At 60.7% G+C, this 22,758-nt stretch overlaps 1 protein-coding gene across 1 annotated transcript in view; it reads right to left on the bottom strand.

The window, feature by feature from the left end:
• TMEM132D (transmembrane protein 132D) overlaps nt 1-22,758 on the bottom strand; it is a 77,569-nt gene that overhangs the window by 5,625 nt on the left and 49,186 nt on the right. The window contains exons 4-5 of the mRNA XM_036318535.1: nt 19,981-20,164; nt 1,651-1,794 (exon numbers count right to left, since the gene is read on the bottom strand). Of these exons, the coding sequence (XP_036174428.1) occupies nt 1,651-1,794; nt 19,981-20,164 (328 nt within the window). The remainder of the gene's footprint in view (nt 1-1,650; nt 1,795-19,980; nt 20,165-22,758) is intronic.

Raw genomic sequence — 22,758 nt, 5'->3', positions numbered from 1 at the left:
GGGCCCGTGAACTGGCCATAAAAACATGGCAACAACAAGCTGACAGATAGTCTCCTCACACGGCCATCGTCCATCACGCCGGAGGCTGGGCCGTGACAGACGGTGATGGCTGCCTGCAGCCTCTGGGCCTCCCTCACTGCAGCTCCGCGCCACCTGCCCCTGCTCGGGACACAGGGAGGCCCTGTACCAGCACACCCCTCCCGCCCTGCCCCTGCTCGGGACACAGGGAGGCCCTGTACCAGCACACCCCTCCCGCCCTGCCCCTGCTTGGGACACAGGGAGGCCCTGTACCAGCACACCCCGCCGCCCTGCCCTGGCTCCGAGCCCCGGGTGCTTCAGGCTCCCGGACTGTGCAGGGAGCCGGAGGCTGTGTCCCAGTTCAGTTAGGCACGGGCGCGAGGGGGGAAACCAAATTCTCTGAGACTCGTTTTTCGTCCGCTTCTCCCTTCCGGTTCCCTGCAGCAGCCGGCGCTCAGCAAAGGGTAGAAATAACAGCCCCGTTCCTTTGCGGGGATAGAGCGACAGCTCCCGCTCACAGGAAGCTGCGAAGGCAGGAGGTTCTTGGGGAAACGCATGTTCTCTTTAGAGGAAAGGGAGGGTATTTGCTGGGGAAATTGTCAGCTTCCTCTGCGAGCTTTGACTGAGGCTTTTTTTGGGGGGGGCGGGGGTCAGAGAACACTGGTCTGTAAATCACAGGTAGGAGCAGTAATTCCTACAGGAAACGGCTCCGGAAGCGAGTTCTAGAGGCAAAGGAAGGGCCCTGTGGCTGGGGAGGGAGGAAGGAGATGGTGACGAGCCTGGGGGGTGCCGAGGGAGAGGGACAGGCACAGGGAGCTCCCTGGCCGGGGAGGCGCTGGGTCCTCTGTCCTCAGGGCTTTAAGGGGGGACTTTCGGGGAGGCCCCAGGGGTCTCAGTGGGAGCGCAGCAGCTCCCAGGTGTGTCCTTCAGGGTCGGGGTCTCCCCTGATTGGCTGGCGGCACCAGGTGCGGCACCGGTGACATCATTCTCACCAGGCAGCACCCCCCCACCCCCCACCCCGGAGGTTCCTCAGTTTACAGACCATCCTCGCGGGCAACACGGCGCCCCATCCCCGTCACCCCCTGGAATCCGCATCCTCACTTTCAGCATCTGCTGCCGTCGCATCCCAGAACCTTCCAGAACCTTTCGGAGCCCCAGTCTCCCCCAGGCACCAGGGTGCAGGGCACGTGTCTGCAGAGCCCACAGCACCCTGGCCGGGCTCACAGGACAGTCACACCCCGTGGGCGACACACAATGGCTCTGGCCATTGTGGGGTCCCCCTGGGAGCAGCCACGTCCCTGTCACCTGGGTCTGGCTCCCCGCCCGCCCCTCCCGGCCTGGCGAGGGGAGGGGGTGGCAGGAACCTCCATGGGGTGCGGGTCCCTGCACCCCCTCCTGCTCCCCAGGGGCTGGGAAGAGCCCACGGTGCTGGCAGGTCGGAGCACCCGCCCTCCTCGGCAGTCTTGCACCCTCTGCTCTTTCTCCCCCCCCCCGCCCCCCACGGCAGCGGGATAAGCAGACGGGAGGGGAGGGGCCGGGGACCCAGGGGTCCCAGCGGGTCCGGGAGCGGGGACACTGACATGGCAGCGGGTCAGGGTTCGGGTTCCGTGGGGACAGGGAGGCGTCACTTGCCTTGATGACATCCTCGTCGGCCGACCTGCACTCCACGGCTCGCAGCAGGTCCGTCACGGCGCCGTCCTCCTCCACCGAGACCACCGTCACCGGAACGGCCACCGCCTCCCCCGTGAGGCCCGCGGTGTTCAGCACCTCCGCCTCCTGGAAGACCAAGCACAGGACCCGGCCGTGAACCGCGACCCCCGGTTCCTGGTTCGATGCTCAGTCACTGAGCCACGCTGGCCGGCGCTGTCCCCCTTCTAATGGGAATGGAAAGGTGTTACCAAGGTTACCTGGCCCCGTGGGAACATGTGATGTTGGGGATAGGGTCGGTCACAGTGCACACAAGGTCCCCCGCCCCCCCCCCCCCCAAGCCCTCGTCCTCTCCCCTTGGCCGTTCGTTCCGCTCAGGCCACACTTTCTACGCGTCTGACCATGTCCCGAGGGTCCCCGTGAACCTGAAGGACAGGCCACAGTGCACGTCTGGGGACGTCAGGGTGAGAGAGCAGCCCTTGGGGTTCGGGGAGGACAGGTGCCACCTGGCCCCTCACTCAGGGCCACTCTCTCTCTCCTCAGCCGGGAGGATTAGGTTCTGGGTGTGAGTCCTCCATCGGCCACTGGTCATGTTAACAGACTGTCCTCCCATCAGGAGACAGTGTGCTGGCCGAGCCTGAGCCTCGTTCCGGCCACATCTCCTCCCAGGGCGAGGCCCGTTTTGGAGAAATGGGGGTGGGGGTGGGAAGGGGTTGCACTCTTTCCTCCTCGTCCGCACGCCCAGCGAGGCGAGCGTTTCCCAGGCCCCCAGCACCGCCGCCCGCACAGGCCGCCTGAGAGGCCTCCTGGCCCCGGAGGCCGGCGCCATCCGTCACTCATTCCCAGTCCGACTGAGCTTCATTGGGAAGCAGGTGCAGCTGCCTCATCGGCTCCGTAGCCGGTGGGTGAGGTGGTTGCAGACCCCCCCCCCCGCCCCCCGGGAGAGCGTGCAGCGCGGGAGGCCCGGCCACGGCCGTTTTGTTTATAAACTCAGTTTTCATTGTGATGCTTTAAAGGTGGCGAGCAGCTAAGCCAGTGAGCCCAGCGGCCCCGACGCCCCAGAGATGTGGTCCAATCAGAGATGTATTTACTACTCGATTAGCTGCCCCAGGAGGTCCCTGGGCCAATGGCACCGCAGCGTCAGACCTGCCCGCAAACACGCACTGAGAGGGGCAAGAGGACCCACGGGGTCTCAGAAGCCACTTCCTGGAGCTTGTGAGTGACGCGTGCGTCAGGGGAGGGGTCCGCCCGACCGAGGGCCCCGCGCCCCAGGCCGCAGCCCCCTCCTGACCCGTTAGGCAGAGGCGTGAACGAGTGGGAGACTAATCCCATGTCACCCCCAAGAGCGGGGTCTTTAACGTGGAATTTCCACGGAAGAGAGGACCCTGCACCGTTGCTGGCCTTTAAGTGCACGGGTGGGTCTGGCGGGCATCCCAGCACTGGGGAGAGGGCGTGAAGGATGGACCCCCACTTCCTTTTTAATCCTCGGCTGGGCCCCCCCGGGTAACAAAACACAAGGTGGAGAGAGAAGGTCAGAGCCCTCGTGGGCAGAGAAGAGGCTAACGGGCCTTGTGAGCCACCACTGGTCTGAGATTTAAGAGACGGGACATCAGTAACCTTTTAAAAATATATTTTTATTGATGTCAGAGAGAAAGGGAGAGGGAGAGAAACATCCATGATGAGAGAGAACCATGGATCGGCTGCCTCCTGCCCGCCCCGCGCTGGAGATCGAGCCCACAACCCGGGCCTGTGCCCCGACCGGAATCCAGTTGTGACCTCCTGGTTCATAGGTCGATGCTCGACCACTGAGCCACACCAGCCGGGCTGTGCGCATTTTTAAAACATGCTAATCCTCGTGTCAGAAATAGCAGAGCCCGTGTTCCAGGTCCCATGACAAGCGACAAGGACAGCGTGTGTGTGTGCACTCAGCATGTACCGGGGACCGACCATGGTCAGCACTGACATGGTTCTTACAGACAATGGTGCCTCCTTCCCAACCGCTACACGGCGGCCTGAGGGTGCGAGTGACGGCCGCGTGTAGGGGCCTCTTCCCACCCTGGGTGTTTGCCCTTTGAAACCGGGGGGCGCCTGCCTGTCCCTTCCCCTACACGGCTGCCCCCCTTCCCCCCATCACCACAGCACAAGGCATGTCAAATTGTCAAAGGCGGCAGAACCGCCCCCCGGCCAGGAGCAGCCAGGAGCAGCCAGTTTTCCGTACACGAAAATGAGAAATTAATTCAACTGGCCCGGAACGGACAGCAGGAACCGACATCAAAGGGCCGCTCCTGCTGCACCGAAGCGCAGTGTGTGGGCCCAGGAGTGGGTGTCTCTCGGATCGCACCCCAGCTCCAGAGGGACTGCTGGAATGCGAGCCCTCTCCTGACCCGGCGGCCTCAGGCAGCTCGGCGGCCGGTGGCCGGGAGCCAGGTCTGATTATCTATGCCGGCAGCCAGCCAGCGCCGTGGACCCGGGACCGCGGAGAGTCCAGAAGTCACCCGTGGACCCGCCCCGGAATGCGCGATGAGTTTTTTCTCTCCTCCACCAGACAACTTCTTAATTATGTTGTCCTGAGGCTAATGCGAGGATGGATTTGCATGCCTCGAGTTCACGCTAATTAGGAGGAGGAAGGGATGCAATTAAGATTGCTCTGGGAGGCGGGGGACGACCGCGCGGGGCTTTAAGCCGGTCGCAGTCCCCCCGCGACACCGGCCCCAGGACGCCTGGCCATGGGTGCGCTCGGCGAGTCTGCCCTCCGCCTCCTGGTGGTGGGGTGACGGGGTGCGACCTTGCAGAGGGGCAGGGCAGAGTTTTTGCTGCTCCCCAGCCGCAGCCTGTCGTCTCCATGTCTTCTCGGTGGACAGGGCCGCGTCTCTGAGTCCCAGGCGGGCTGGCCCCTGAGGCTGTCCCCAGGCCTCGCAGAGTCAGATGGAGAGGGGTCACGGAGAGAGGGGTCACGGGGAGAGGGGTCATGGAGAGAGGGGTCACGGGGAGAGGGACCACGGGGAGAGGGGTCACGGGGCGAGGGGTCATGGGAGCTGGGCGAAAAGGAAAACCATTCCAGACCCTGCAGAGTGGCCGAGCTCACAGACACTGACCCACTATCTCTGTGAACCTAGAGGAGGTGTGTCCAGCAGAGCAGCTGGGTGACCAGTCGTGTGGGGGCGACGTCGCCGTGGGAAGTCGCGCCCCCCCCCCCGTGTGATCTCCTCCAGCATCGAGGTGCCCAGCTCGGTCCTCGCCCCTGAGCACCCCAGGTGCCCCTGCCCGCCTGACCTCTCCGCGGGGTTCCTCCCTCCACTGGCTTCGCCCTCAGCGTCCCAAACAGTACGCGGTGCGATGGGCCCCCTGGGGGCTGCAGACCGAACCCCAGGCGCCACCACCCACTTTTCCTTCCCTGGTCCCCAGGGCGCTCCCGGCACAGGGTCCCCTCCCGTCAGCACCACGGACAGCGCACCCCCATTTCCTCCCCTCCACCTCCATTGCTGTCACCTTCAATCAGCCACCACCGTGTCGCCAGGGTTATGAGAAAGCTCGCCTCGTCATGTTCCCGCTCGTTCTGGCCGCTTTGGGGAACCGTTTTCCCCAGGAGCCCCCTGGCGGCCTGAGCACACGGGGTGCCAGCTCCAGGGGGCGGGGTTGGCGCTGCCCACCCCCAGCCCAGCGCGGACTACAGACACCTGCAGCTCTGACGTCATCACGTCACATGCCCCACCCCCAGCCCAGCACTGACTACAGGCACCTGAAGCTCTGACGTCATCAGGGTACATGCCCCACCCCCAGCCCAGCACTGACTACAGACACCTGCAGCTCTGACGTCATCAGGGTACATGCCCCACCCCCAGCCCAGCACTGACTACAGACAGCTGCAGCTCTGACGTCAGCACGTGATGTGCAGCACCCAGGGCTCACCCGCACCCCCTGTTGTCGGTGTGAGGCCCTTTCAACCACTTCCCACGGCAACAGGTCACTGCCCGTGGCCGTGTCCCCGCTGCTATTCCGTTCACACTGACAGCGCAACGCGCCACCCGTGGGTCCTCGTCGGCGCCTCCGGGCCCCGCGTCTCCGGGCCGGATGGGGAAATCCCGGCGCAGTCACCGAGCTGGGGGTGAAAAGTGGGCCCCACGTGCACAGGGGCCACGCTCGGTCGGTGTCTCGTTCCGAGCGGGACCGCGAGGGGGTGTGGCTGCCCCGCGGGACCCTCTCCGTGCCTCCCTCCCACCATCGCTCTCTCTGGTTTTACTCATGAAGCCGGGGTGCGGCCGAGGGCACCCCCCGCCCCGCGGAGTTCAGTGGCCGGAGGGTGTCCGCCCCTCCGCCTCCCTCACCCCGGAGTCGGGTGTGTGCGCAACACAGGCTCTGAGATGCGGATTCCGCTACGCCCGCGGCGCCACGCGACTGGGGAGCTGGAGCATCCGGACGAATTCATAAAACGGCAGCGGCGGGAAATAAACGCACGCCCACCCCGCCGGCCAAGCAGGAGGCTGCCGCCAACCGGAGCTGGAGGCGACCATCAGGGAATTACCACGAGGCTCAAGGAGCACGCCGGAATCAGCCGAGGTCTGCACATGCAAGGAGCTGCCCGTCTTATGACGATTTTCCCAGAAATGGCGCCCACTGGCTCCTCCGGGGCCCGCGCAAAGCTGGTCTTTTCGGGCCGGTTCGGTTCTGGAGAACGGACGCCCCTGCCCACTCCCCAGGCTGGAGGACACACATCTGGGCTCGGCTTTGATGTGCAAAGCTTGCGCCTTGAGAAATCTACGTTTCTCCAACACTTGATGTCTAACGACCTGCCACCCGTCCGTTCTCGCCCGCCCGGTCACTAAATCAGTCTTGCTTTATGGCTTCCTTTCCAATCCGAAGCCCATTTCGCGAAATTTCCCATTTTTCTCTAAACCTCTGTGAGGTACTGGCGGCACACACGGGGTCAGAAACGCATAAAGAGCCCTGACTGGTTTGGCTCAGTAGATAGAGCGTCGGCCTGCGGACTGAAGGGTCCCGGGTTCGATTCTGGTCAAGGGCATGTACCTTGGTTGCGGGCACATCCCCAGTAGGAGGTGTGCAGAAGGCAGCTGATCGATGCTTCTCTCTCATCAATGTTTCTAACTCTCTATCCCTCTCCCTTCCTCTCTGTAAAACATCAATAGAATATCTTTAAAAAAAAAAAAAGAAACGCATAAAGAATATGCTGGGCCCTGACCGGTTTGGCTCAGTGGATAGCGTATCGGCCTGCGGACTGAAAGGTCCCGGGTTCGATTCCGGTCAAGGGCATGTGCCTTGGTTTCGGGCACATCCCCAGTGGGAGGTGTGCAGGAGGCAGCTGATCAATGTTTCTCTCATCGATGTTTCTGACTCTCTGTCCCTCTCCCTCCCTCTCTGTAGAAAATCAATAAAATATATTTTTAAAAAAGAAGAAAAAAAAAAGAAAAAAAGAATATGCTGGGAGTGGCGCCTTCTTAGGATAATCAGGTTTTTAATGACGGACAGACATACAGGGACTGCTCTGATGGTGGGCGAGTAGAGTAATTTTTACGCAGAAAGGCAATGGGTGTGGGCGAAATCCGTTACGGTGCACTGCGTGGGCAGACACACTGCGGAACATTCTGGTAAGAGTGTCTCTCTTTGTCGCCCGAGAGGGCTGTGCAGGCTCCTACAATGGTTCAAGTCCATTACTCAGGCTCCATAATTAGTCGGCCAGAGAATCTCGTTAGACACACATTAAGTGTGTGGGTAAGCCATATTGCAGACACTTGACTATCTATAATAAAACGTCCAGTCAAATTAAAACTCAAATTTATGGCCACTCTTACTTTCCTGGAGAACAGAACCCTGGATTGAATTCTTTTTTTTTTTTCCCTCCACAGAAGAACAGCCCTGGCCATGCTACGCACCTCATAACCGCTGTGTTAGGTAGAACGTACATAAAATGGAGTCGACTATTTTAAATGTGTAACTCGACGAGTTTGAATAGATTCAGACGATGGTGCTGATAGCCCCACCCACCGCCCAGGCTCAAAACGTCCCATCAGCCCCGAGCAGCCCCCTCGCGCCCCCTGCACGCTGTGTGGCTTGTCCCTCGCGATCCATCACCCTTCCCGGACGTGGCGGGTTCGGTTTGACCAGATGTTGTGAATCGCGTCTGCACGGCTGTCCGTGAGGAATGCTGGCCGGCAGTGTCCCGTCTTTAAGAATTCAAACAAATATTTTTTTTTTTATTGATTTCAGAGAGGAAGGGGGAGAGAGGGAGAGAGAGAAACAACGATGATGAGAGAGACACATCGATTGGTTGCCTCCTACACCTGCCCTGGCCAGGGCCCAGGATGGAGCCTGCAATCCAGGCACGTGCCCTTGACCAGAATCAAAACCAGGGCCCTTCAGTCTGCAGGCCGACGCACTATCCATTGAGCCAGCTGGCCAGGGCTAGGTTTGTGATTACAGAATAAATGCACAGCTCTGAGGAGCAAGACCTGACTCTCCAAGGTCAAGGTGCTGGCTGCTGTTTCTAAGACACTTCCCGCTCCACACAGGCCTCCCTAAGCCAATGGCCTCCCCCCAGAACTCCGCCCACTGCTTTCCCGTCTCAGAGGAGGGCGTCCACCCAGCTGCTGGAGTTCCCAGCCCAGGAGGCTCCCAGCCACCTTCTCACCCCACTCCCCATCACCGTGTCTGTCCGCCTCCCTCTGAGCCGCCAGCCCAGCCCCTCTCTCCACAGCATCCCGTCCGTCCCGCTCCCCGAGCCCCTCGGCCAAGCCGCCGTCCCTCCTGCCCGGGTTTTGGCGGGAGAAAGGGCTCCCATGTGGCCCACCCGGCTGGACCTCACTCAGGAGCCTGTTCGCCCTGCAGCCAGAAGGGCCCTCCCTACCGCCCGGGCCAGAGTCTGGGGTGCGAGGCCCGTCACCCCGTCCTACTCTCTGTGCACAGATGCGGCTGCTGAACACATCGCTCTGCAGACCAGACCCGCGCAGCTGGGAGGAGCCGGCCTTTGGCTCGTCTCCGCGTTAACATCTGGGCAGATGTGATCCCGGCCCCGCTGAATGCAGAGTCAATTAGAGCCTTTAATGGGATTCTCTCGAGCACGAATGAGGGGGAGAATGTCAATCCCGCAGAGCAGACGACTCTTGATTAATTATTTTACGGGTCAGTTCACCGCCGACGGGAGACATCTTAGATAATGACTTGTACTGGGACCCACCCCTCTCAGGTTCTGAACGAAGCTCCGGAATGTTCTCACGGTGGTTGATCTTGTTTGGCTGAGTCAACGGAGCGGGGACCTGGCTAGGGTTTCCATCTGGACCCTGAGCAGCCCCCGGGGACGAAGGGCCGGGGGCTCCCACGTCACAGTCACTTTTGCACGAGGACGGGGACCGCCGTGCACAGGGCGGGGCCTGGGGAAGTCACGGCCACGGGCCCCGGACAAAGGGCAAGCATTTCACGCGTCTGAGCGCAGGGGAGTGGCTGTGGGAACTGCGAAGGGACAGGAAGTGAACTGGCCCCGGGGAGGCAGAAGCGAGCTTGCTGAGGAAGACCGTTAATAGGCCATGTGGCTCAGGGGTCGGGCGTCAGCCTAGGAACCAGGGGGTCGCGGCTCCATTCCCAGGCAGGGCACAGGCCCGGGTTGCGGGCTCCACCCAGTGGGGGGCGTGCAGGAGGCGGCCGATCCATGATTCTCTCCCATCATTGATGTTTCTCTCTCTCCCTCCCCCCTCCTCTCTGACATCAATAAAAATATATATAAAGAGAGAAAGGGGGGGCGCTGATGGCCAGTGTCCCCCATGAACCTGCGCAGGATGCGGCGAGGGTTTCTCGGCCGAGACCCGCTTCCCGTGGCCGCGGGGAGGGTGCCGTCACTCGGCTGGTGGTGACACGCACTCACTCCTTCGCTGGGGCCCGCGGCTCTCTCGTGGCCCGGAATGAAGTATTTACTCGCTAACCTATTCCTTCTGCCCGTTAAGCTGCTATCAAAGGAATGAAAGCCCCACAGGCGCCGACATGGCTTTTCCTAGTAACGTCTCTTTTTTCTTCACCGAAAGGGCTTTTTAAAAGCCTTCTGAGCAGCAGCTTTTACTTTCGCTCAGACTGTCCATCAGCCAGTCGCGGACGCTGCCCCTCTGGGAGTCGATGAGCAGATTTCCCTGGGGAGTGTCCGGGTTCTGCCCACTGGTGTTTTGCTAACTCTCTGTGGGGGGGTTAGTGTAGGGGTTCCTCTGTGTGTCTTGCTTCAGAGCATGGAGCAGGGGGGAGGGGGGGGAGGATGTATTTTAAAGGATGACATCAGCCCTGGCCGGTTTGGCTCAGTGGATAGAACATTGGCCTGCAGACTGAAGGGTCCCAGGTTCAATTCTCGGTCAGGGCACAGGCCCAGGTTGCGGGCTCCATCCCCAGTGGGGGGCGTGCAGGAGGCAGCTGATCGGTGGTTCTCTCTCCTCATTGATATTTCTATCTCTCTCTCCCTCTCCCTTCCTCTCTGAAATCAATAAAGATGTATTTTAAAAAATAAAGGACGACATTTACAAGGCGTGCCTGGGCCAGCGCCCGGTCTCCTCCCGGCATCGGAATTCCCCCCGCGTGTGATGCCGTCAGCCTCAGACGCTGCGGAACCAGCTTGCGCCCGGGGTTTGGCGACTGAGACATTCCCTGCGTCTGGGGGACCGCAGCCTGGAAATCTCGCAGGGCTTCCTCTTCAGACCTTGCTCTGTGGTTTCCCGCCTTCTTCCCAGAGAGAGGAAACAACCCGGGCGGCGTGGCTCAGGGGCTGATCGTCGACCTATGAACCAGGAGGCCAGGGTTCGATTCCTGGTCAGAGCACAGGCCCGGGTTGCAGGCTCCATCCCCAGTGGGGGGCATGCAGGAGGCAGCCGGTCCATGATTCTCTCTCATCATTGACGTTTCTATCTCCCTCTCCCTCTCCCTTCCTCTCAGAAATTAAGAAAAAAAGACAGGAAACAAAGCTGGAGTGCGAGTCACCCTGGGCGACCGCAGGGCTGTGGGACGGAGGACAGACACATGTCACACTCGTTCCCGGGAGAGTCCCTGGATGCTGAGCCACACCACTGGGCCACACCAGCCAGGCTGCACTGGGCCACACCAGCCAGGCTGCCTGTGCGATCCACCTAATAGCTACGATGACACCCTATCTTGGTGTCGCCTGCTAGAGTTCCTGTGCGTCTGTGTGTGAAGACGGGCAAATTCTTTTCACGTCGAGTCAGAAGAGCTGATCCCCGTGCATCGACCCTGAGACCCTGAAGCCGTAGGGGGCCCGCGTCTGGGGACACGTTTGCCGAAGGACACGGCGTCTGAGCGCCTCTCGTTTGGCTGCGGTCCAGGCGGCCCGCGTCCCCTTCGGCGCGGTGACATGACCTCATCGGCCCTGTGATCTCACCCCGTAAACATGACGCTGTGGGTACGGAGTGTCCCAGCCCCGGGGAGTCTGTGCTGCAGGTGGAGGGAGACGGCAGGGAGGGACAGGCGTGAGACCCGGTCCCGTCTCCCTGTGCACAGCAGACACCGCTGGGGGCCCCCAAAAGGGCTCCGTCTGACAGGGGGTGACACCGAGGGCGAACCCCTCGGGGAAGCAGCCAGGCCTGCGGAGCTCGGTCCCTGGGAAGCTGACCCGCTGTCTTCTCTGAGCCACACTGTCCCCCACCTCAACTCGGCCTCGGGCAGCAAACTGTTCGCAGACCGGCTGTTCTCCACCCTCCCTCCTCCCCCTTTTCCTCCCGCCGCTGCGCCCTTAGGTAAGATGGTGACAGTGTGCCCTCAGCCCGTCACGCCCGCGGAGAACTCGGTGCCCGAGACACACCTACTCAATCAGGGGTGTGTGTGTGTTGCGTGGGAAAAAGATGCACCTTCTTATTTATTTTTTAGTTACTGATTCCAGAGAGGAAGGGAGAGGGAGAGAGAATCATGGATCGGCCGCCTCCTGCACGCCCCACACTGGGGATGGAACCCGCAACCCGGGCCTGTGCCCTTGACCGGAATCAAACCTGAGACCCTACAGTCCACAGACTGACGCTCTAACCACTGAGCACACGGGCCAGGGCGTATTCTGTTTCTTATCACGATCATACAAAGAAGCAATAAGCCCTCCCCCGGTCTCCGTGGCAAGACTCGGAAACCCCGTCACAGGGTCGGTGCTGAAGGACGACCTGGTGTTTTTCGCGACCTCATCTCCCTTCTGCATGTCAGCCCCTGGAGGCCGGCCCGGCAGGCCCCTGGCGTGGGAGTGAAGCGCAGCCGTGGACCCGGATTTATGTTCTTGGCGTGAACGTGCAGGCTGGGCCCATCAAGTGACGCCAGGCCTGCCTTTTCTGGAGAAGGATGTCCGGCTGGCCCGGGAGGCCGGCAGCGCGCGGGGAAATTAGCCTCCAGACAGTGCTAATCACACGCTCCCCGTTAGCGGGAGGGTAATCGAGCCACTCAGCTGCTCAGTAAAGAAACCCCCGCTGGCTCCATAACGGGAAGCGACAGTGTTTAATGTTGTAATTAAGACGCAACAGTGTAGCCGGTAGACGGAGGGGAGGAAGTGCAGTGCGCACCGTGAATTAAGAGACGCGGACGCTCCGGTAACACCCCCATCGGCCCTCGATTTACAAGGAGGTGTTTCGTGGGCCAGGTGTGAGGGCAGGGATGTCAACAGCCCCGATGCGAGCCCTGGCCGGTGTGGCTCAGTGGGGAGAGCGTCAGCCTGCGGACTGAAGGGTCCTGGGTTTGATTCTGGTCAATGGCACGTTCCTGGGTTGCAGGCTCCTCCCCGGCCCAGGCCCTGGTCTGGGCACATTCAGGAGGCAACCAATTGATGTGTTTCTCTCGCATCGATGTTTCTCTGTGTCTTTCCCGCTCTCTTCCGCTCTCCCTAAAAACCAATGGAAAGGCATCCTCGGGTGAGGATGAAACAACCAAACAAACAGCCCGATGTGTCCGGTGCTGAGTAGCACCCATCACGCACACGCACCCTGGGACCTCACAGCACTGGCTTACTGCTGCAGACACAGCTACACCCCTATTCTCCTGTTTACAGGGCAGCCAGATACCGTATTTGTCTTTGTCCAAAACAAGCAAACAAGCAAAAAGAAAATGAAATGATTCACTTTCACAACACGCCCTCCGTAAGACGGGTGGGCGGTACCGACACCCACTCCAAGGTGACCTGGAGAGCTACGGGGTCAGCCCCCACCCAGCGGGGAGCAGGGCTCTCCCCGGAAACGACCCATCTGGGCTGCTGCTCGCGGTGGAAATAAATATTACTTTGTGTCGCGTTGGAGATGCACAGCAGAGACAGAGAGAGAGGGAGGGAGCTCGCCATTAGAGCCGCTAACTAACACTTGTTACAATTCCCCGCGGTGCCTTCCGCAGACAAGGTCCTCTGTAAATGCCACCACGAACCGCAGGGCTCAGCCAGGCGGCCCCTGGCCAGCTGTCGGCCAGCCTGACCCACAGACGAGCTTCTGTTCAGCCCTTGCTGCCCCTCGACAATGTCGTCTCAGGGTCGTGGGTGGGAGAGCTGCCCCGAGTGGTCCTTCCGGCATAAACACGGGCCTGGGGTTGGCAGGGCACTGGGCTGAGTCTGCCTCAGGTCTGTCTCCTGCCATCCTGGCCACGTCACGAGCGTTTGCTAGCATCCCCTCCTGTGAGGGGAGAGATGGCGCAGAGAGAAGTCACTTCTTCGGGTCGCCCCGTCGAGGAAAGGCCCTCAGCTGAAAAGAGGTCGGGAAACCTACGTTATGTCAGCCCGGCCGGCGGGGCTCAGTGGTTGAGCATCGGCCTATGAACCAGGAGGTCCCAGTTCGATTCCCGGTCAGGGCACAGGCCCAGGTTTCGGGCTCCATCCCCAGCAGGGGGCGTGCAGGAGGCAGCCCATCCATGATTCTCTCTCATCACTGATGTGTCTCTCTCTCCCTCTCCCTTCCTCTCTGATATAAATTATTAAAAAGGAGAAAAACCAGCGTCCGCATGACAACCCTTCTGTGCTTTACCCGATGTCACGTTTCTCATCTGTTCAGAGTTCACCTCTTTCCAAAGAAGGGATCGGAATAGAATTAATCGGTGGTGTGGGATACCCAGGACTGCACTCCACGGGGAACTGCCGAGGGGGGCTGGGAAAAGGGGGTCCCACAGCCGCCCCGAGTGCCCGGGGAAGTAGGTGAGGAAGGCAGGCCCGAGCTCAACGGGAAGGAAATTAGGAAAATGGTGAGAAATGCCCGGCAGGGAGCACCCCCGCCCCTGCCCCCCCCCCCCCCCCGCGCCCCGCCCCATCGGCCCCTGCGGGCTCCACGCAGGAGCGAGGCAGCGGCAACTGCGCTTCCTCATGAAAACGTGGCCTTTAAAGCGGTTTTTCTACTCAGGGCCCTTCCTCCAGGAGTCAGGCTCCGCGTCAGGGAGGGGGCGGCTTCCCGTCCACGAGAACCGGAGACGCCAGAGAACGGGCTCCGTCTGCCCCCGACCATGGGCCGCGGTTACGGGGGGAGAGGGCGGCTCCTGTCCGGCCTGGCTCTTCCGTTTATAATCGGTTGAGGCGAACGGGGCAGAAGCCTTGATGCCGGGCTGCCTCCTGCGCGCCCTCCGCTGGGGATGGAGCCCCCAACCCGGGCCTGTGCCCTGACCTCCTGGTTCATGGGTCGGCGCTCACCCGCTGAGCCACGCGGCCGGGCCTGGATCACTCTTTCCTTTTCCACCAGCTGCCTCCCCGCGGGGGCTGCGAGCTCTGTTGCGCCCTCGGCAGGGAGGACAGAGAGGCACAGGGTCTTGCTTTGCTGCCCACGAAATGGTCACCCCTGAGGGTCCGCGCACTGAGCGCGCCGGGCAGCAGCCACGCGGCCAGCAGCAGCGGGGGCGCTCGGGCCTGCCATGCGCACGTGTGAAAGCCGCGAGGCTGGGCCGCGGCTGCTGCACCGGGAAGGGCTCTCTCTGCGAGGCCAGCTCGCGGGGGAGCAGGGGCGGCGCGGGGGCTGACCGCCCAGGAAGGCAGTGGCTGCTGCACAATAAGTAATGCATTTCCCGACGCCTCTGCCCGTCTGTCGCCATCCTGTCTTTATGAGCGGCCCTCTTGCATTTGCATTTTCTGAAGAGCTGTTTGCATACTGTGCTGGTCAACAGCCTAGACTCAGTTTCTTTCCTTTAAAAAAATATTTTTTAATTGCTTTCAGACAGGAAGGGGGAGAGAGAAGCATCAATGATGAGAGAGAATCATGGATCAGCTGCCTCTGGCACGCCCCACACTGTGGATCCAGCCCACAACCTGGTCAAGTGCCCTTGACCTGAATGGAACCTGGGACCCTTCAGTCCACAGGCAGACGCGGGCAGATGCTCTATCCACTGAGCCAACCGCCAGGGCCTAAATTCTGTTTCCACAATAGAGGGGACTGGCTGGGCGCTTGGCCCCTGGGCCCTCTGTCTAGTCAGAGCCTGACTCCCGCCCGCCTCTCAGCTGGGTCACTGGGGGGGGGGGGGGTGGTCCTCAGCTCCACACGCCCCCATCCACCTGTGCAGCGGGGGTCAGCGTGGTCCCTGCTCCCCGGGGTCGCTGTGGGGATGAAAGGCCTCATACAGGAGGGCGGTGCGGAGAGCCACCCCTGCCACCTGACCCAGCAGGCACTCGGGGCCCAGGGCCTGCCGTTTGGGGAACACAAAGCCAGACTGAGTCTCGGAGCAGAGAATTTTCTCAAGGGCTGTTCACGGCACTTGGTTCCGAAGCTGCGGCCAGGAGAGCCCTGTGCTCTGGGAGGGACCGCGGCCTCGGGAGGCCCGGGAAGCAGCGAGGCCCCTGGCATCTTAGTCAGCGGCCGACACAGGGAGAGAACGCCCTGGAGCGTCAGCCGCAAAGGAGCCAGGAGGCTGCTGTCACGCCAAAAAGAACGAGAAGAAGGAGTCTCCCCGCGGAAGCCAGCAAAGATGGCCGCCCTCCCTCATGCGGGGGCCCTTTCTCACGTTCTGATCCTGGCAGGTGACTGTCGTGTTACCTGTGCCGTCTCCACAGCTGACGGGACACTATGACCCAGTGTGACCCGCCTCTCAGACACACGTGACGCCGGGGCGCCTGGCCTGTGGCCCTGTGCCGCCCCCCCCCCCAGCGGGGGTGCCCCTGGGTGCCATGCAGAGAGGCCCGGTGGGTGGCGGGTGGCGCACATTGTGGGCAGCAGGGGACCCAGCCGGGGCGGCCCGGAGTCTGAGTCCTGCGGGCGCTGAGGACGAAGGCAGGGGCGGCTGGTGAAAGGGACGTTCATCTCCCAGAAGCACAGGGGCGCGATGGACTCAGGGACGTTTATTGAACATGCGTTTGTTCCATCAGAAGCTTTTCAGGAGCAAATTACATGGTTATAAAACTGTGGGTGCGCTTCGTGCCCTGGGCTCGCAGGAATGGAATATTCCACCGAGTCAGAGATCGGGGGCCCTGACCGACGAGATTTAAGATGCACATGAGACGAGGAGGAAAGAGGCTGCCTACTGCCAGGTTCCTGTCAGCCTGAGAGCCACGCGAGCAAAGAACTCGGTGTGCAACTAACTGAGTCAGCGATGGGCCTGGCCAAGCTCCCCGCGTTGCCTGGGGGATGGAGACGCTCCCTCCAGCCAATGGGAAGAGGCTTCGCACAGGACATGCGCAGTCGGCGGGGTGATGCACAGCACATGCGCAGTCCGCGGGGTGATGCACTGGCGCTGGGCTACCTGCCCTCTGGGAGGGCGCCGAGGTCGGGAGAGGGTAGGGGGGGTCCAGACAGTAAGGTGAGCCCAGGAAGCACATGGAGGGCACGTAGAGGGACGTGCTGAGCCGCGCCTCTCCGTCACCCTGGGTGTGGCTCCTGCCTGTTATGGCTCCTGGGGTGTCATCTCCACCAGCCACGTTAACAAGAGAGAATCCGGCCACTGGCCACGGGTCTGCTGTGCGCAGGGGCATCTCAGGGCCCCAGGGCAGGAGGCCAGGCGTCCGGCTGCAGGAGGAAGAAGGAGCATTGGAAGAGGGGGCTGGGAGGCGGGCGACTGGGAGAGCTCTGAGGTGCGCGTGCTCGCCCACCAGTGTCACCTGGCAGGAAAGCCTCCAGATGGGACATGGGGCGGCCCTTCCCGGAGAGAAGCGCACGGGCCTCTCTGTTTTTGCTTAAAAACTGTCTCCAGTTCCTAAATCTGCAGGGCGGGTCCGGCACACAGGTCCGCACTCTCCCGTCCCCAACACCTTCGTCACCGGCCCCTCCGGGCGCGAGGCCTCTGGTTACGGTCAGTTATGTCCATCCGGATGCTGCCGGGCCTGACAAGTTCTATCCGGAGCTGAGAACCCAACTCAAGTCTAAGCATAAGCCTCCACAGATCAGTGGATACGACCTTGCGCCAATCAAAAGGTTAGGATCGCCCGGCTGGTGTGGTTCAGTGGTTGAGGTTCGACCTATGGACCAGGAGGTTGTGGTTCGATCCCAGGTCAGGGCACAGGCCCGGGATGTGGGCTCGATCCCCAGCAGGGGGCGTGCAGGAGGCGGCTGATGGATGATTCTCTCTCATCATTGATGTTTCCATCTCTCTCTCTCTCTTCCTCTCTGAAATCAATAAAAACGTATATATTTTTTTTAAAAAAAAGCTTAGGATCCCCTGTGTAGGGAACCAGGAAGCAGAGGGGCGGGCGTTAGTGCTGGGCGGGCACAGCCTCCCGCTGGAGATGAGAGAAGTTTCTGGAGCTCTGAGATTGCACAGTAGCGTGGGCATATTTAGCGTTAATGAACCGCACAGTGAAAAGCGGTGAACACGGCCCCCTTCGTCTCGTGGCTTTCAGCACAATGCTCAAAAAGGACTTTAAATGACAAAGTCATAAGAATTTGAATTCCCAATCGGAAAAGGAAATGGGCTCAGAACAAATGTTTAAGAAGGAAATTTAAAAACATATAATGGAACCAAAAGCGGGGGGAGGGGGGGGGCGAACCAAGGCAGCGCGGCGATGTGAATTGCCTGTAATCGTCCACTCTGGGGCCTGAGTGCTTCTTGCTGGCGCCGCGCAGGACAGCGGGGCGTTATCCGCTGCGGCCGCTCCGCCGTGGGGAGGCCGCCGGAGGACGGTTACCAACAAATGTCACAGCGCTGCCTGTCCTATGACCCACCCCCTCTGACTCAAATTTATGTCTGCAAGTTTCTCCCCGAATCCATCAGGGACGTGTGCAAAGGTGTTTGTGCTCAAACACAAACCACGGATGTTCTGAAACAGAAAACCTCCTGAACATTGCGAGCCGACGTGGTGGTACCATGGAGACACGTGGGGAGCTTTCTGGTTGGGCCTGAAACGAGAAGTCACCTGCCTTTCTTTCTTTTTTTTAAATGTGTTTTTATTAATTTCAGAGTGTGAGAGAGGGAGAGATAGAGACATCGGCGATGAGAGAGAATCATCGATGGGCTGCCTCCTGCACGCCCACACTGGGGAGTGAGCCTGCCACCCAGGCCTGTGCCCTGGACCAGGAATAAAACGATGACCTTCTGGATCATAGGCCGATCTCAACCACTGAGCCACGCCAGCCGGCCGCCTGCCTTTCTTACTTCTGCTCTGCAGAAACGGACATGCTGGCCGCACCCCAGCGGCCACCTGGGGCCACAGGGTGACCTTGAGGACAGGGTCCATGCCCTCCCTCGGCTGCTGATGCAGAAATAAAGCTGGGGCCTGGGCCTCGGGGGGCACCGCGCCGGCCCTGCACCCCATCCTCGGGAGTCCTTTAGTGAAAGCAGCAGCCGATTTGCCCTGGAGCCACTACGGCCGGTGGGGTGGACTGGACTGGACTGGACAGCGAGGGGCAGTTCCCAGCTCGTGCAAGGCTCAACGTCGCCTCAGCCAAGGCTGCTCCTAGCCCTTCCCTTACACAGCCCTGCACATCCCAGGAGTCACAGCAGGGAAGGGAGAGGCCTGGGGGAGCAGCTCCCAGGCTCCGGTGAGAGCAGGGGTTCCCGTGGGGTGTGAGGAGCAGGGTTGGGGACGGGCCTGGAGCCTGAGGGGCATCCCAGGCAGAGAAGGCTGAGTCAGGACACAGACCGAGCTCGTCAGACCAAAGGTGCCGAGGGGAGCAGATTGAATTAATTACTTATTCGAGACAAACGGTCTTGCCTCGGTGGTAACAGACCCACTGATGGCCCCCACGGAGGCATCACTATCACCCATGAAATGAAGGACCGGGAGGCGCCTTTGCAGTGAGAGAACAGAGAGGGAGCGCCCTGTCCACGGATTCCCCCCCGCCGGCGCATTTCCCCATGGACAACCTCACCTGTCGTCACTAGGCAACCGTCATGGCGCCTGTCACTGGGAGAGGAACTCCCGGCGACCTCTCACCCCCTGGGAGTCACGCTGTCAGCATTTCCCATCGGACTCCAAGGGGACATACCAGGCGGTGCCCACAGGCCACCACGCGCGTCACTGTCATGGGAAACGCGCGGTGACGGGAGGGGGGCCGCTCTTCCCACAGACACCGCTGCGTGGTCCCCGGCCCCAGGGCTGGTCCCCGGGAGGCAAGCCCATCCGTGTGGCACACACACCCGGAGGCGGACAGACTGACGGCCTCAGCCTTTCCGATTGGACACACGGCCCACACCGGTGACCTGGGGGCGCCAGGAGGGGCGCAGCCTGCAGCGTTTGATTAAAAAAGGAGTTCCAGCAGGAGTGAGAGGACGCTTCCATCAAATCAAGATCTGCGGCTTCTCTTGGAAAACCAGGAGATCCTAACAATTCAGAACATGGGTCTCCTGCAGGGCGACCTGGCAGGTGTCTGCCACGCCCCGCCCCCTCCACGCCTCCCCTGAGTGTCGCTCACAGGCTCCAGCTGCTTGGTCTCTGCAGGTGCGTGTGTTTGAGGCCCCTACGCAGTCACATTGCGGGATGCAAACATCCCATTATCGATGCCTTCCGGATAACGGGAGGCCCAAACCTAACACCTAGAGCAGCGGTTCTCAACCTGTGGGTCGCCACCCCTTTGGGGGGTCGAACGACCCTTTCACAGGGGTCGCCTAAGACCATCGGAAAACACATCTATCATTACATATTGTTTTTGTGATGAATCACGATGCTTTAATGATGTTCAATTTGTCACCATGACATTGGGGGTCACCACAGCATGAGGGGCTGTATGAAAGGGTCGCGGCATGAGGAAGGTGGAGAACCACTGGCCTAGAGTTTGGTTATTTTCCTCATAAGGAGCTATTATTCCGCTGTAGGGTAAGACCACTTTCCGAGTCGGCTATTTCAGCAGACGCCACGGTGCTGCGGCCCCCGCCTCCCGGTTTCCCACGGACACCTCTGCCCACGTCTGGGTCACCGGGCGGAGCCTCCCGTCCCTGCGGCCCGTGGGGTTGGCCCGGGGACATGCTCACCATGGCCAGGGGCACGATGCCGACCAGCTCCTTCTGGCTCACGTAGATCCTGGAGACGCCCAAGTCGGATGTGATGTCCCCTGGATACTCCACCTGCCACGTGACGAGCTGCGTGGCCGGCGGGTCGCTGGGCGCTTCGATTTCCACATCAATCTGCATGACCTCCTCGGCGGCGCTGGCGGCCCTGGGGGGAGGGGAGGGGTTCTTAGGTCGTGGTGCCAGCTCGATCCCCAGTAAGGGGGGGGGGGTGCAGGAGGCAGCTGATCTGTGATTCTCTCTCATCATTGATGTTTCTCTCTCTCCCTTCCTCTCTGAAATCAATAAGAATAAAAAAGGTGGGTTCCTTCCCGCCCCTCCCTCACTTACAACTGCTGTTATGCTGACCTCTAGCCTGTTTCTCATGGACGATGTCAGTGACCTTTGAAAGAGGCGGTGCTCTCAGTGAGAGAGCCCCAGCATTTCAGGGTAACAGAGAGAAGGGACTAACGGGGGGTGAGGGGTGCAGAATCAGGAGACACGAACGGCCTCTGTGCGGGAGCAGGAAAAAGGGCACAATTCTGTTTCCCTGGCGCTGCTCCCACCCCCACCCCACCCCACCCCCTGTGGGATCGTGTCTCCCCCCCACCCCCGTGGGATCGTGTCTCCACTCGTGAGCTGGAGCATCTGTGGGGGATGAAAATAGGAAGGGAACAAAGCTGCTCTCTCAGCTCCACGCCCTGACATTTCCTTAAACACGTTCACTTGGACCTGGAGAGCTACTTTATTTTAAAACATTTCTTTCTGTTGGGAGGTTTTTTTTCCTTTAAAAGGAATTCCATCTGCACCCACAGACACACTCGCTTTCCTGCCAGGGCTGCCGACGCCCCAGTCCCTCCTGTCTGCCCACAGGTGATGGGCGGGTGGGGGTGGGGCTCAGAGGCTCCGGAACCCCATGGAGCCCCGCCTGCAATGGGGGCAGGACGCAGCCTGGGGTGGGGGGGCTGGCGAGGCAGGTGGGTCCCTCCCCCCTCTGAGCTGGATCAGCTGCACGTGGTACACGTCTCCCCTTGGACTTTGTGCTGGAGAATTTCTCATTAAAAATGTCTCTGTACCCTGCGGGGGGGGGGGGGGGGTCGGGCAGCTCAGTTGGGTGGAGTGTTGTCTGATACACCAAGGTTGTGGGTTCGACCCCAGTCAGAAGCAGCCAATGGATGATGCATAAATAAAGGAGCAGCAAATCGATGCTCTTCTACTCCCACCCCCACCCCATTTCCTCTCTCTCTCTCTCTCTCTCTCAAATCAATTTTTAAAAATCATCTCTGGTCTGGCCAGTGTGGCTCAGTAGTCAAGTATGGACCCATGAACCAAGAGGCCGCTGGTTCGATTCCCGGTCTGGGCACAAGCCCGGGTTGCTGGCTCGAGCCCTAGTAAGGGGCGTGCAGCCCACTCATCGATGTTTCCATCTCTCAATCCCTCTTCCTTCCTCTCTCTAATATCAACTTAAAATATTTTTTTAAAAGTCTCTGCTACATCTGGCAGCCCAGTGCCTCTTCTTCGGCCGCCCCCTCCATTTTTTTTCAGTTTTAAGAGCGACACTAAGAGGTATTTGTCCATCAAGACTCCCTCTTGGTCAGCATGTGAGCGGCAGCTCCCAGGGAAGTGATGGCGATGAAACCCTCCGCGTGTTGACACCGGTTTTAACGCGTGGCCCCGAGGGAGGCGCCACGCCCCAGGGGACGGGACGATGGCCGGCGGGCTGCCCCCCCCCCCCAGGTGTCTCCATGACAGCGAAGCGACCTGTGAAACCTTCAGCGCCTACACGGGCACCGCCAGCTCAGCGCTGGTGCAAGGAAGGGGGGAGGCGGGGGGCGAGCCGGCGTCTCTCTCCCCAGCCGTGGTCGCTGTGAGCGGCGGGGGCGTTGCTGGAGGAGAGGTTCTACACGCCTGTGAATATGCAAACAAGATGACTAATTGATCGTGATGATAATTGCCACGTCTCCTAATGGCTTTCTCTACTCCCACCTGACATGACAAATGGAAGCCCCGGGAGGTTCCCGTGTTTAATTCTTTTGCGATGAAACGTAACTCAAGCGTGTACGTGGTGAGCCCTCACGCCGAAGCGGGCTGCTTCTGTGGGCTGATCGGGGAGCGCCAGCGTGAGCAGCCCACCGGCCTGGGCTCGATACACCGCTGTGCTCCTGCCCCCGGGGCTGCGGGTTCGAGGCGGGAGAGTTAACCTGCTGGTTGAGGTCACCAGACCGTCAGCTAAATTCTTGGGATAAATGTCAACGCATCCCGTTCAGCCTTGTGGCCTGAACACGCTTAGAGATGAACGGCAAGCCGATGTGGCCTTTCCGGTTTGCGGTCCGGCGGGCGATTTGCTAAAAATATCCTCCCGAGAAGGAGGTTTTCATGGAGGATTTTGCTGTTCGCCTCCAGGCAGAGGAGGCAGGCTACTCGCCCCTGACGTCATCGCAGCCCTCAGACGTTCACCCAGGAACCTCAGGGGTCGTGTCACCGACACACGATTTTACAGCGCGGAAGGCCGTCTGGCCAACATCAACTCTCCCTGGACGAGATGCCTGCTAAAGGCCCTGGGACGTCCGGCTGGGAGAATGGGCTCCGGGTGAATCACAGCCGGGGAGAACCCTGAGGATGGTACCCGTTATGTGACCTAATGTTCTCTGGGGGCCTCTGGATTCTCAACCTGAAAGCGTGGCTCAGTGGCTGAGCGGCATCCCGTGCACCAGGGGGTCATGGTTCGATCCGCGGTCAAGGGCACATGCCCAGGTAGTGGGC

This window comes from Myotis myotis, unplaced genomic scaffold (genome assembly GCF_014108235.1).
Source record: "Myotis myotis isolate mMyoMyo1 unplaced genomic scaffold, mMyoMyo1.p scaffold_m19_p_79, whole genome shotgun sequence".
NCBI classification, from domain to species: Eukaryota; Metazoa; Chordata; class Mammalia; order Chiroptera; family Vespertilionidae; genus Myotis; species Myotis myotis.
Note: the sequence above shows the minus strand (reverse complement) of the source record. Positions and strands in the feature narration are given on the sequence as shown.